This window comes from Aethalodelphis obliquidens, unplaced genomic scaffold, assembly GCF_003676395.1.
Source record: "Aethalodelphis obliquidens isolate GAN/ISIS:26980383/991018 unplaced genomic scaffold, ASM367639v1 scaffold14, whole genome shotgun sequence".
In the NCBI taxonomy this organism is placed as follows: Eukaryota; Metazoa; Chordata; class Mammalia; order Artiodactyla; family Delphinidae; genus Aethalodelphis; species Aethalodelphis obliquidens.
The window spans coordinates 20,619,171-20,634,419 of record NW_020837958.1 but is presented as its reverse complement, the minus strand read 5'-3'; the positions used below and the strand labels follow the sequence as shown (position 1 = coordinate 20,634,419).

The following is a 15,249-nucleotide window of genomic DNA, read 5'->3' as shown; positions in this document are numbered from 1 at the left end:
TCTCTCTCTCTCTCTCATTAGCTCTTTTGTGGCTGCCTGTCTGAGTCTCACAGCTGTGGAGTCCTTCAGGCAAGAAACAACAAGTTGTGGGCTGAGGCTGTTTGGGTGTCTTCCTGGGAAGGGTGGTGTTTGGTGAGAGGAGGGCAGAGGGCTCATAGGTCACTTTCCTGGACTTCAGTTGCCACCTGCAGACTTTCTTTTAATGGAATCTGGACCCCCGTTAAGAACTAGGACCTGAGACTTGCCCACCAGCCCTCCCCCTGCACCGGGCATGCACCTACTGAAGGCCCGGCAGCCAGGCTCTGGGTCCCTGGCAGGCTGCCCACCCTGGTCTTTCCCTTTTGTTGCCCTAAGGGCTGTGTGTTGGGAGTCAAGTCACTTGGCAACCAGGTGCCTTCAGAAAAGCCCCATGCTCTCTGGCCGCCACTGTTCACTCCAGCCAAAGTGGCAGAGAAAGGAGGGCATCGGGCTCAGGAGGGACCATCCCAGCCTTCCTACTAGCCCCTGAGAACTAGTCAAGCTCCCTCCAAAGAGACTCATATGGAATATTCTATGGGCACGGAGGTACCACCTCATCTCTGCTCAGGTGGGAGCTAGTAGCTCCTCCCTGTTAAATGTGCATCTCAATGTCTTTTCTCCAAGTGCGTTTTTCAACAATAAAGCTATTGCCGAGAACAGGTGGGACAGGAGTAACGGAGTTCCTTCACTTGCTGCTGCTGGCGCAGGGGCAGGAGATAAGACAGGTGAGAACTGTTCTCCTTTTACCAGGAAAGATTCTAACTACGGCAATGCATTGCAGTGAGTCCTGGGGTTTTGTGGTTTTAGGCACTAGTAGAAGTGAAAGTATTTTCTCTTTCTAACTCCTTCTCCTCTAGGCCATAAAAGCTCTTCACTTTTTTTTTTTTTTTTTAATCTCCAAACTCCCGTCAGGAGTTGCTACACCTTCAGATTGGGACATCCTTCCTCATTTGCAAACCTCAGCTGTGTCTGGGGGCAGGGCAGCAGTGGTGCTGCCAGGAACAGGAAGAAAGGCTTCCAAGTCAGAGCAGTACATCAGACGTAGGGAAACTGGGGGCAGATACATCTGGAAGGTGACGGGCATCAGGAGGCTACCTGCCCAAAGGACACTGAAGATCAAAGCTGATGTTTTCTTTCCTTGGTAAATTTTGCATGACTTGGCACACAACGCACATCTGAGAACAGGTATAACTGAGCTCAACTTTCCCTTATTTTGAAGGGCTTGTGGATTCGGGTCTATGGATTGGGGGTGGGGTGGGGGGAGTATCCGATTGGAAATCCAGTCACATGCATCTCACGGCCATGTGGGCTGAGATGGGGATGGTCCATCTGGCATTAGGAATAGGCTTGATTTGGAATGCAGTGGATCTGATTGCTTCTTGGCAGCTTCCTTTTCCCAATTATGTTTGGCTTAGTCTCGTAGTCAAATTACTTTGCAGTCCCTAAGCTGATCCAGGAAGCATACAGCGGGCACAGAGAGGATACTGTCTAAAAAGTAGACTGGGTGAAGGGGGAGGGGGGTTCTGGCTGGAAACTGGAAATGTTCACTAACTAATCCACCACCCAGCCCAGAGAAAGTGACTGTATATTACACCTTGGCCCTTTGTTAAGCCCCCAAACTGAATGTAACATGCTTTTTTAGAATATTGGTCAATTAAGGCTATTTTGCTTCCTGAATATAGCTCAAGAAGACATAGGACAGGTATTTTGAATTGATTTTATTTGAAAACATAGAATTTCTCATAATGAATATATGTTCTGTTTCAAAGATTTAGAAACCTTCTTAAAATCTAGACCCAGTACTCTGCTTTACCTTGGTAAACAAATGAATTGATAATTTGAGTTTCAATCTGAATGTAGTAATGCCACCAGACTGAAGCTAAAATTTTCCTTTTTATAATTTAGGAAGGAAGTGTTTGCATAAAATGTGATACCTTAAAAAAAATGTGGTACTTTAAATAAGGGAGCAGTCAGAAGGGTAAACCTACTCAAGAGAATGGTCCAGTTTTACTAATGGCTTCATAGAATTCATTATTCCCATGAGAGTATATTCATGAATTATTAAGTAACTCAGCCACTTATTAAATCAAGGTAGAGAAAAAAAAAGCAATAACTTCTAAAAGTTAAAAGGACTTAGGTAGCAAATGTAATGAGTAGAGTATGTACGTATTCAAACCATATTAAAGTTCACACACTACAAATGCAGTTTGGTCAACTTCTACCTTACCAAGTGGAAACTGAGTTTTATGATTTAAAGGTTGTGCATAAAGGAATAATAATATTTTAAGCCTTTATGGTGTAATGTCTGAAAACTTCTTCCTGTCCTCTCCTTTCAATGATGAAATGTCGGATGGTGAGGTCAATCAACAACCAATAATCATGAGAGTTAGCTACTATTTTAATAGTACCTTTTTGGTAAATTGAAGTTATTGCCTGGAAAATTATTCAGCCACAGATTCTCCATGAGGTAGTCCTGTGTAGTGGTCACAATTTCTATTTCCTCTGCCTTCAAATCAGTTTCTTTACCTCTTGAAGCTTAAGATCATCTGTAAAAGGGAACTGATGGAACGGATCTCACAGTGTTTTCTGGAGGATTAAATAAGGTTTGTGCAGTCGAAAGCATCATTAGAGCAGCTAGAACATAAAAAGCGCTAAATACATGGTTTTGTGATACACCTCGCACACCTACCCATATGATTTGCATGTTTCTTGCATTTTGATCATTTTTTTGATCCTAATACCTAAAAGCAGGAGGTCAAACACAGAGAATCCTGTTCTATGACAGCAAGTCTGATGACTTACCAGAGGAAGAGAAAATAGATATTAACAGATCCTGACATTTGATAACATGAGTCCACTCTATCTGGTCTTCCATTATAAAAATCAGTCCAAAAATGACGGCCTTTTATTTTGGAGGGTGAGTAATCTAGCAGATGAATCAGCCTTCTCAGGTGCATATTATTAATCTCCAGCAATCTTAATTTTATATATAGTAACTATGTAGTTTCTACATCAACTTCCTGAGAATCCTAACTAAAACCTCTGATTCAAATTAGTTGTAATTCGCATTTGAGGAATTTTTGCACTCTCTTGTATAGAACCAGAAGTTGTTCACTTTCTATGTGTGTACTGGACTGGCAAATCCAGGTTTGGGGCAACCTCTCCCTCTAGCCAGCAGTATGTGCTTGGACAAATCATACCCAACATCTCTGAGCTTCCACTTTCCTTGCATAAAAATAGAGGGCACTTAACCCAGTGATACTGAAGATTGTTTCTTTCCAGCTCTGAGATTTCTAGTTCTAAGTTTCTTTTATTTACAAGATCAGTACATAAGATAACTTTCAGAGCTACTTTCTTGATTTTCCAAACCAGCTGACAAAATTTGAGTTTATAAAATTTTAAAGATGACAAAAATCACACCCATGGCTTAAGTAAGATGATCTCTGAAACAATTTAGTTGTGCAAAACAGGAGTGCCAAACACACTTCCATAACTCTGAAGGGGAAAAATATGGTAAGTGAGTTAGGAAGGAAAACAACAACACATACACATCAAGTGATGGGATGAAGTTAAAAGAAATCTGTCCCATCAGATAGTAATCCCCCCTAACCTGAATCCAAGGTCTATTTTCCAGGACAGGTAAAACTACTTCCTCCCACAAAAGTCAAGCTGATATTTCATAAACTAAATTATACTTGTGAATAATAAGAAGCAGAATAGTTAAGTATAAAATAAATAAACATTTTCATTTTATAGGACCTCTTTAATTCAGCAAAAAGGTCACACTGAGATAGATATAAAGAGAGAGAGATACAGATATAGATAGATATACATACATATCTAGGAGCATCAAACTTTTTCTTTTTTCTCTTTTCTTCAGAGAAACACAATAGTTTATCAAATAACTAAATGGTCATTATGCTTCAACAGGGCTCAGGTTTTTTTTAACATCTTTATTGGAGTATAATTGCTTTACAATGTTGTGTTAGTTTCTGCTGTATAACAAAGTGAATCAGCTATATTTACACCTATATCCCCATATCCCCTCCCTCTTGCATCTCCCTCTCAGCCTCGCTACCCCACCCCTCTAGGTGGACACAAAGCTCTGAGCTGATCTCCATAACAGGGCTCAATTTTAACAAGTCAAATTGAAAAACAGATTTCAACAAATCACACACACGTACAAACCTATTCATTTTCATGAAGAATCTGTTTTCAAGTTCTGATGATCCTTGATGGTTTCTCCCTGTTTAAATTTTCAGCCCATTTGCCCCAATACAGTTTTAAATAAATCAAAAAAAGTTGAAGAGGGAAACTGTGTTCCCATTGCTCCCTGCTTTTGTTTGGATGACCATTCACATTTGTCATGAAGTTGAGAAAGGAATTGTGAAGTGTAGAAGTAACCCACCAAGTTCCTTCATAGATACCCAAACAATTTAACTTCAGCAACACCCAGGTCTTTCCAGTTCTTCCACCCTCTCCCAGGTGCCTCAGGCAGCCTCCATCAACCACCCTCCTGATGTGGCCACTGCTCTGAAATACCCTCCTCAGAACAGCCATTTCAGGAGGGCGGGGGGGAAGAGTCTCAGGTTCCCCTAATACCTGGGAATGCACTTTCCCTCTCCAGTTCAAATTTGCTAAGCAGAAGAAGAAAAATAAAGAAAAAAGAGAGAGAAAGCCTAAAAAGGAAGGTTGGATTGTAACTAGTGTCTGTTAGTGCAGATACATCTATCGGTGTGATCAGTTCAACAGTTAGTGTGACTTGGCACAGTGCCAAGTTAAGTACAGAACAGTATTTATTGTGGTAGGGGATGCACCCTTCAAACAATGTATCCATTCAGAATTCAATGTGTTATGACCCAGCAATCCCACAACTGGGCATATACCCTGAGAAAACCATAATTCAAAAAGAGTCCTGTACCACAATGTTCATTGCAGCACTATTTACAATGGCCAGGACATGGAAGCAACCTAAGTGTCCATCAACAGATGAATGGATAAAGGAGATGTGGCACATATATACAATGGAATATTACTCAGCCATAAAAAGAAACGAAATTGAGTTATTTGTAGTAAGGTGGATGGACCTAGAGTCTGTCATACAGAGTGAAGTAAGTCAGAAAGAGAAAAAGAAATACCATATGCTAACACATATATATGGAATTAAAAAAAAAATAAAAATGGTTCTGAAGAACCTAGGGGCAGGACAGGAATGAAAAAACAGACGTAGAGAATGGACTTGAGGACAAGGGGAAGGGGAAGGGGAAGCTAGGATGAAGTGAGAGAGTGGCATGGACATATATACACTAACAAATATAAAATAGATAGCTAGTGGGAAGCAGCCGCATAGCACAGGGAGATCAGCTCGGTGCTTTGTGACCACCTAGAGGGGTGGGATAGGGAGGGTGGGAGGGAGATGCAAGAGGGAGGGGGTATGGGGATATATGTATATGTATAGCTGATTCGCTTTGTAAAGCAGAAACTAACACACCATTGTAAAGCAATTATACCCCAATAAAAATGTTTAAAAAAAATTCAATGTGTGAAATTTATAAAAACCCTTTCTACCAAGACATTTTCAAGCTCATTAATAAACACTTTATTGACAATGAGTTAAGCTTAGAATATACACTGATACACATGAAAGTTTAACGATAAAAATAAGAAGGTTTTTTTCCTTAATTGTCTTAATCCTTGGGAGAACTTAAGATGGTATCATCTGTATTCTGGTATTCCCCAACCTCTTTCTCCTGTTGTTTACTTGGGTAATTGCCATAGACTTTTCACTGGGCAGGGATGTTTCCAGTTAATTTGGGATAATATAACCAGACCCTTAAATAGCATACAACACATAAGAACAAAAAGAATAAACATAGTAAACTCTTCTCTAGCTCAGAGGTTGGCAAATATTTTCTGTAAAAGGGCAAATATTATATTTTTTGGCTCTGCAGGCTGTATACATTCCCTGTCACATGTTCTTGTTTTATTTTTTCAAACCTTATAAGAATGTAAAAACTATTCTTACCTCATGAGCTGTACAAAAACTTCTGGCCCACAGGCGGTACTTTGCCTGCCCTTGATCAAGTTATGTAAGTCATGCTTTTACTTCAGTAGGTACAATCTTACTTAAATACAGAATAGAGTTCTATTTTTCCTCCTCATATGTAAAGCTAGAGCTATCATTCAAATATATATTAAATATCTTCTATGTGTCTGCTGCACTAGAGGATACAAAGATCACCATGAAGTTTCAGACCTCAAAAAAAAAGTGAGATAATTATGAAAGTAAACAAAAAATAAGGAAGACTGGGCACAAATGGCATTGATAGTTGTCTGAAAGGCTCCAAAATGCCTCCTTAAAGATGTCTATATGAGTAAGTTTTAAAGGGTGTGATCAATGCTGCTGAATGCATATTAACTCTATCTTATTCTCCTTCCTCACTAATAAAACATTGATTTCTGCAGAGCAAGCATGTGACTAGTAAACAGCTATGTTTCCCAGCTTCCCTTGTAGCTAAGGTTAGATTGTGATATAATTCTGGTCAATGAAATATACTTGGAAGTTGCTAGATGGGGAAATGTTTTAAAATGAGGTAGACTTAGCTGCCACATGACGTTTTTCCTTTTCCCTTCTTCCTCTCTGGAATGTAGATGTGGTATCGGTGATGCAGCAGTCATTTTGCAAACATGAGGCAAGAAGTAGAAGGAGAAAATCTACCAGTAGCCTGGGCTTCCCATGGTTCTGTGAAATCACATTACCATCTGGACAGTCATGTTAGGACTTCTTTTCACACAAGAAAAATAAACTCCTTGCTTATTTAAGCCTTTATTTGTCAGATCATCTGGATACAGATAGGTTGGCTCTATCTGTTTGTGAAAGGTCATCCCTTTCACAAAAAAGTTTGTGAAAGGTCATCCCAAGCAATGGGGGCAGAATGAGCTGAGGAACTGAGATTTGAAAGTATGGAGGTTGAACGATAGAAAATATTTAGTTTGCCTGGAGCCAGTGTACTTGGGCATCAGTTAAAATAGCACAGGTATGATTATTACACTTTCAATTTGTGGAGTATTTTTCTCCCTTAAAACATTTCCAGAGCTTTTATGCAAACATAAAAGTGCCTGTGTCTTTGGTTCTGAACTTATGATCTAAAATTACTGTGAGAAAAACAAGGAATTCTTTTCATCTGGATCCTGACTCAGCACGTTTATCTTGTTTACTTTCAGTCACTGTGTTTCTGTTTACAGCTCATGAAATACTCTCATCAGAACAAAGGTCCTAGCGTTGATAAGTGAAACCACAAACTCAAGCAAATAGCAGAAGCCAGAGTCCATTTGAATTGAAGTCAAGTTCAGAGCCGATCTTCCTGAGAGTCCTTTTAACACTGATTTGTCATAGCAGGTAGCTGACAAGATTTACCCTCAAGGACCAGAAACATGCACTGTGCCATCCAAAAGGCAGAAGCGCTGGATGGGGCTCATTTGATGCGAATCCTCTGGCAGGATGGTGTAGAGTCTGTCTACCCCGCTGTGTGGCTGAGGGACAACTGTCAGTGTCCCGACTGCTACCTGGATTCTGCAAAAGCACGGAAACTTCTCATCGAAGCTCTTGATGTGGACATCGGTATCAAAGGCTTGACGTTTGACAGGAAAAAGGTAACTATCTCTAAATTATCTCTGCCTTCTCTCTCAACTTAAATGAAGGAACTAGTCTCCAATAATTTACATAATGAATTATATTTTATTAGATCATATTTTATAAATAAAGCCGTGATTGCATAGTCCTTGGTGCGAAGTCCACATGCTTACTAAATGGAAGCTTCTGCTATTATTACTATTTTTATTACTACTGCTATTATTTTAATAAAATGTACAGTGTTGCTCATTATTCCTTCAGTGAGTGGCAGCCTTGAAGACACAATCAAACTATGTCTGTAATAAAAGGAATGCCCCTGGGCTTCAGTTTACTCATCTAGAAATGAGGGATACTAACAAAATTTGTTCCTAGAGATGATGTGAAGATTCAATGTGCTAATATGAGTAAAACTCTTAGCATGTGGCTGGCATATGGTGAGCGCTCAAAAACTTGTATTGATGAATATTTTTAGTCAAATTCGTGAGTAAATGTGTAAGGCTTTGTAGGGGATTCCTGAGAGCATAGCTCTCAAAACCACAAACTAGATGTGGCCTCACCCTGTGTTTCTCTCTTCCAAATTTGCTAAGATAGTTATCAGAAGAGCAAGTGTGACCAGCAAGGTCATCCTCTCCCACTCTTGTCTCTATCTCAAATTAAGGACTTTACCCCCAGGGTTCAGTGCTTGCTAGCTGTGGGACCTTAGACATGTTATTTCCTCTTACTTTGCTCACCTGAAAAATGTGAGTATTAGTTATCGCTTCTCCCTCAAGTCGTATGAGGACTAAGTGGGTTATATTTATAGCGCTCATTGTACAGTATACACTCAAAATGGTGTTATTCTTACTATTATTATCTGCCTCATCATCATCATTACTATTTCTGACACTCTTGGCAGGAATATTAATTGATCTCTAACCATCACAGAAAGTTTAGGGACCACAGGTTTTCAGAATATAGAACAAGAACTCAGATCTAGCCAGGTTTTATTTCTTTGTGATATTTAAAGGGCCTCAGATCTCAGCTGTATCCCCTTGGCTTTCAGTTTCCTTGTTTTCCAAAAGCTTATTCTATGCCTGTGAGTATATAAGTTAAAAAACAGAAAGAAAAAAGAGCAAGAGCTCATTCGATTCCCTGATAACCTTAAATAACATTCAGAAACAGCAAGAGTGGAGAACCAAAGTACATAGAAGCATAATAAACGTTTAAGTGATATTTGCTTCCTGTATTATAAGGTTCATATCACGTGGCCAAACGACCACTACAGTGAATATGAAGCTGATTGGCTGAAGAAAAGATGCTTTTCACAGCAGGCCAGAGAAAAGCTCCAGAGAGAATTATTTTTGCCAGGTAACCTTGCTATGGTCTTCAATGTCCTTTAAAACTTGTCTGGTAAGAAATTTGCTCAGAAGCAAATTAAAACCCTTGTGCTTTGGTTAAAGTATTATTGTAATTTATGTGGAACGTTTAATGATTTACCAACACAGATCATGTAGGTAGAGATGGAAAGAAACATAGAGGAGTTCTAGACATTCTAAAGAGAAAGAAAGAAAAGAAATGCAGCAAATATTTATCCTTGTCATCTAACACAAAAACTGGCACACCGTAGATATCCATAAGTGTTCCCTGCAAAGCAGCAGGATAAACCAGAGGCAGACTTGCCCTTAAGAATTTTATCTAAGGCCAGAACCACACAGAATCAATAAGGCAGAAATTCCTAACCTGGCATCAGATAAAACTATGTGATCTATGAACCTCATGAAATGATATACACAACATTGACAACACTGAGTGTGCATGTGAGCATGTGTGTGTGTGTGTGTGTGTGTGTGTGTGTGTGTATGTGTGTCAGGCTTGTGCACAGCAAATTGCTTGGGGAGAGTTTATATGAATCCCAAGGGAATCTGTGAACACAGAAACGTTCAGAAAATCTCCAGTAAAAAGATTCGGTGGAAAAGGAAGACTTTATTCTTTGTTGGTTTTTTTAAAATTTGCTTTCAGTCTTTTTTCTTTTTTTATTGAAGTATAGTTGATTTACAATGTTGTGTTAATTTCTGCTGTACAGCAAAGTGATTCAGTTATACATATATATATATATATACATTCTTCTTTATATTCTTTTCCATTATGGTTTATCACAGGATATTGAATATAGTTCCCTGTGCTATACAGAAGGGCCTTGTTGCTTATCCATCCTATATAGAATAGTTTGCATCTGCTAACCCCAAACTCACTCCATCCTTCCTCCACTTCCCCTTTGGCAACTATGAGTCTGTTCTCTATGAAGAAGACTTAATTTTTGATCTGAGAGACAAAGTAAATACTTAATATAGATAAAAAGTTATTTTTTAAATACGATTTTTGGAGATACACAGTAATACAGCTCAAACAGAGGTGCTGGGGAGAAGTGGGAAGTATTAATACTTTACTCTCTGTGTATTTTGAAGATTTGTGTCATAAGATGATGTGGGTCAAAGGCGAACAAATTCATGTTTTCAAATTCTGAAAACATGCTGATTCATATGTATTTACTAGAACCTTGACTTCTACAAACACACTAACAAGCCAACTTTCCCTGAACATTCTTTTCTGCTGTTTACCAGATATATTGGACCACTGTCCCTTTGGGCAACTGACCAGCCTTGTTGGATTTTATACACACCTCTTCTGGGATTTCTGGGTCATACACCAAGATAGAGATTTTACCTTACTCCTTTCGAATCTGAAATTCTCAAACATGTGTGGTAACTGCATGGTTTTCAATGTTAGACTTACAGCAGTTTACTGGGTGTGGAGATGTTACTAAATAGCCAACTTGAACCCCACAGCTTCACCTTGTCCCATGGTTATCAATAGGGTATGACGTGGTCCCCTTCCTGTTCGAGCATAGTCCAGTCTTATCAAGAGCTAGCTTCCTCCATTCTCTTAATCTCAACATTCTGACACCTGACAATGTTTTGCTCTAGTGCTTTCTGTCTAAACCACCAGGAATCCATTTTCCTCTTTATCTAGTCCAGCTAGCTGGTGGAATCCAGATGGATATCAAGGGAAAGATGTTTTTCCTGCCTTCCCCCCAGTGAGTGCTTTGCTAGATTCTTCAAAGAGTCTTCAATTACAAAACTGAGTGGCAACTGTCTGGGTCAAATAGCAATATCACAAGTATATTATTATTTTTTTATTTATTTTAGATTTCTTCTGGTACTCAAAATATTTTTCCTTAACTCTGCCCTAATTTTGTAATCCCGTTGGATTTTACTCTAATTTCCTTCGAGTTCTTCTTTTGATTATTTTCAGGGAATAAAAGCCAACTTTTTATTATTACAGCTTATGCTTTTAAGCATTGTAAAAGTATATGGCCACCCCCTCCATTAATATTTCTTGACGGGTTCAGTTTTATAGCTTACATTTCTCAGTACTATCAGGCAGTAGCAGGATGGAAATGATACTACATTCAGTTACACAGTGGAAAAAACTAGTCACACTGACAGGCTGCAATCATGAATAATATAAGGAGGACTGGCTGCTAGTTAGACAACGGAAACTATTTTAATGGTTTAAAACAAGATCAGATTTTGAAAATATATTCTCAAGCTGTGCAATTGGTAGGTGAAAGAAGAAATTAATGGACCATTTTTGAAATATTGCTTCTATGGCTTTTTGCCTGTAGAATTTGACACCTTATTTCCCTGCCATTGCATATTTTCAAACATTCATACTCAGAACAAGTAAACAAACTCAGTTACATTTGTCAAAGAATTTTGTTTTTAGTCCTCAGTGGCAATGTTTCCTCTACTGCTCTTTCCTTAGAGTGAGGAAACACTTTTAAAATCTGGCGTCAAGATGAAGATCACTTTTCCTTGATCTTTGCTTGGCACTAGATGTTGAACTCAAAAATGAAAAAAACATCAGCCAGAAAAAACTCTTGTCATGGGACAGCCACAGCTGGAAAGAAGGCATGGGTAACGATCATTCCGTCATAAATTTCTATTCAACTGCACGTATATCGCGCACCTATCTCGTGTGGGAAGCTGTAAGGAAATACCAGGTTTTAAAAAGACATGGATTCTGCCGTAGAGGATTTATCCAGTCGAGGAGGGGACACTAGGCATGGAAACAAATAAGTATAGTACATCATTTTAAGTACATGAAAGTGTGCATAGAAGGTTAATTAGAATGTAGAAGGACTCTGAAGAAATACTTGAAATACTAATACTTGAGCTGGGTGTTGAAGGATCTGTCAGACAAAGATAGAAGGAAAGGAAATTCTCAACAGAGAAAAGGGCATGGAGAAAATCAGAGAAGCATAAAAGGGCAGGGTAGGTGCGGGAAACTGCAATTAGTTTAAAATATGGGTGAAGTTAAAATTGTTAGGCAACAAGGAAGGAAGTGGCTTAAGTACCCTACTAAGAAGCTCAGCCCTAAACCCTTAGGCAAGGAAGTTTGCCCAGCACAGAGGTCAAGTATGTTTCCTTCCATTAGTTTCCCAGGCTGATTCTCTTCCTAAAATTCCAGAGAAATGAGTTTAAGGTCTTTATAAGTTTAAGAAGATTGCTTTACTTATTTTCTTTAGGATGCATTTTATATTTTCAGAGTTGTATCTTTCTGATTTTTACCAAATGCATGTAATTTCGTAAATGCCTACAAGGTTGTGAATGTCTTCTTAGCTTCCTTTTTCTCTTGATGCATTCTCTCCCCCTCCAGTGTACCCCTTTGGTTCTTGGTTTGTACTTATCTTACTAAAGATGGTGAAGTGATCAGTTCTGTGTTGTAGAAAGGTCTTGGGCATGGTCATCTGTGCTGGATGGATTGGCGTGGGTAGTGCCTGGAGCAAGGTAACCATAGCATGGCCTAGAAATTGTCCTGTAAGAGCCATTAAGAACTTAAACTAGGGAAGTAGCAGAGAGGATGGGGGTAGAATTTGTACTCAAGAGAAACATATCATTGACCTGGAGGACAGGAGGTTGCTGGCCCTCTAGTCTCTACCAATTTAAAACCAGACTGTTGAAGCCTTGCATGTGAGTGTTTCCAGATAGGTGGATGAAATGGAAGACTTTAATAAAACATTGGAAATATGAAGATTTTTTAATGTAATTGTTTTTTAACCTCCATGTGAAACTGACATAATTATACACTCATTTTTTGTGACTAACTTCATGATGCAAAATTCCCAAAATAAAATTGATAAGACTAAAATGGGGAAAAAAATCAATACATAGCATGATCTTATATATATATGAACCTAAATATCTGTTCTTCTTATTAACACTCAGAGGCAGAATGAATGCTCGTTTTCCTATCTATCTCCTTGAACTGGTACTGAAATGTTTGTATATTATTCTCTGACATCAGTAGTATTTGTCATTGCAAATTGAGATTTAAAATGTGGTAATTTGAAGAAAATCTTTTGTTCTATGGAAGCAGTCTGCTCAGTTTTCTCAGCAGTGCAGGGAGTGAGTACATTGCACTGTCAGAAAAGGATATTTCCCCTTGTTTCAATATGCTCCACTTTAGCAGAGCAAGTCTTCACCTGTGTACGTTATCAGACTACAACCCTTCGGTACATAGCTATGACTCCCTCCTTTGTTTCAAAAGGAATATGCCACAAGAGGAGTGAAAAATCTCAAGGAGATATAAGGTCCCTCTAAGATCTCTGTGCCTTGCACATGGTGACAAAAACAACCCAAAAAACAGAGCTCCCCCTTTCTTACAGAGGGCATGTGTTTCCTTGAAGATGAAGCTTTCTATTATAGTGGGTTTGGTACCCAGGCTACTTTTACAGAAACTTTCCAAAAGAGAAAAAATCACTATCTTTTAAAAAAAATTAACAAGTAATGTACACAATAAACATGCCTAACTCCCATGTAATATTTCACCCATGTCCCTAAGCTTTGCCCATCCTTCCCCCTTTCGTAAACCCCTACAGGTGGGAATCTGCAGTGCATGTCCGGGATGGGTGAGGGCATTTTTTTCACATATTACTTGGTAATTATAAAAAGGACTGGGAGTTTGTTTGTTTCAAGCTGTCTTAGAACGTTCCAACTGTATCAGAACTGCCAGGTCAGAATGGCTTCAGAAGAGCTCTGTTAAATCAGTTGCATTAGAGCAATCAATTCACCATGTTATGTACCAAAATACATTCCCTTCCCAAGAAAGACCTTATAAAAATTCCTTCCCTGAGGTCATCCAGGCTCACATTGTCTGATGCACAGGTGGGAGAATGGTTCAAAGTCTTCGTAAGTTTAAGAAGATAGTCTCTATTCTACTTTGCCTGCCATATGTGAAATGAACCTACTGACTTTCAGAGAAATGTCTTTGGGGTTTTGATGAAACGAATACAGGTATCTTAAATGCTTGTGAGTTTACAAATGCATATTTTGCTTCACTTTTTCTCTGTGCCATAGTGATGTCTTCCAACGTGTCTTGTTCTTTTCTGAATTACATATCATTTATCCCACTCAGTTTCTGCATTGTACTTGGTAAACGTGGGAGTAATATGTAAAGGGTCTAATATCCCTCCATGGGTGAGTTCAAGATGGGAGATTCAAGATTCCAAGACTGGGAAGTACCCTGCAGTGCTGTGTACCCAGCAGAGGCCCCGAATCTGCGGGTTGTTCCCACAGCCATCTGCCTAGTTTTTGATTCCACTTGTAAACTCTAGGTCAGATCCTTTTTCTTTTGCCTTTTCTCATCTCCATCCATACCTCCAATTAGAAAATACATAACCACATACTCAGAGATAAGTATTGGGTTGACCAAAAAGTTTGTTCGGGTTTTCGTAAGATGTTATGGAAAACCCGAACGAAATTTTTGTCCAATCGAATATTAAAGATGTCTATTTTACAACTAGATACATTACAGAAATACTGGGGGGAAAAGGCCTGTGTACTACATCTATTACTTTTTTTAATTTTTAGGTAATAAACATTATATTCTTTTTAAAAAATCATTTTTTATTACTCAACAACTTCATAAAACAAAGAATCGTGTCACCATCCAATGTTAGTGTGAAATAGTATTTTGAAAAGCTGGTGTCTTCAAAAGCTGATATCTTTAAAAGACTTGAAAAAGTTTGAGGATATTTTTGAGAATCTAAAACAAATCCATTTTAAGGAAGAATTATTACGTTGTATTCCCTTTTCATATCTTTTCAGTATACTTACCACATCAAAAATTAAGAAAAATATACTAACTATTTTATTCTTGGAAAAGTAATTTTCTAGAGTTACACTAAAGTAAATTTATTTTTTTTCCTTCCTTTTTCTTCTCAAACAGGGTAGAGTGGGCTTTTTTCAGTGAGTGAAGAACTTCCATTTCTCACAAACAAGACTTACTTCTTCTTGCAGCCCAGGAATAAGTTTTATAACATTGGCAATTGGACTGCAAATTTAGAATTTATAAATTTAGAAAATTCCAAAGTGTGGCAATTTCAAGAAGTAAAGTTGGATTGCTTTACATGCTAGCTTCACTCTTACCAAACCTACACATAAGTTATAAACAATTATTCTCACTTCTGGTTCTACTTTGTTCTTCAAGACGACAGAACACAGCAGAACAACTATAGTTTTGGGATAGTAGATATCTTCATCTTACTTAAATTTCTT

The 15,249-nt window shown here is 38.5% G+C and overlaps 1 protein-coding gene across 2 annotated transcripts in view; it reads left to right on the top strand.

Moving 5' to 3' along the window:
- The first annotated feature begins 838 nt into the window (after window positions 1-838).
- The window catches only part of BBOX1 (gamma-butyrobetaine hydroxylase 1), a 77,604-nt gene continuing 63,193 nt past the window's right edge, over window positions 839-15,249 (top strand). The window contains exons 1-3 of one of the 2 annotated variants that reach the window (XM_027115151.1): window positions 839-1,203; window positions 7,418-7,671; window positions 8,884-8,998. In XM_027115151.1, the coding sequence (XP_026970952.1) occupies window positions 7,453-7,671; window positions 8,884-8,998 (334 nt within the window). In that variant the 5' untranslated portion in view covers window positions 839-1,203; window positions 7,418-7,452. Of the gene's footprint in view, window positions 1,204-7,414; window positions 7,672-8,883; window positions 8,999-15,249 lie in introns of both variants that reach the window. The other variant, XM_027115150.1, reaches the window with a different exon arrangement.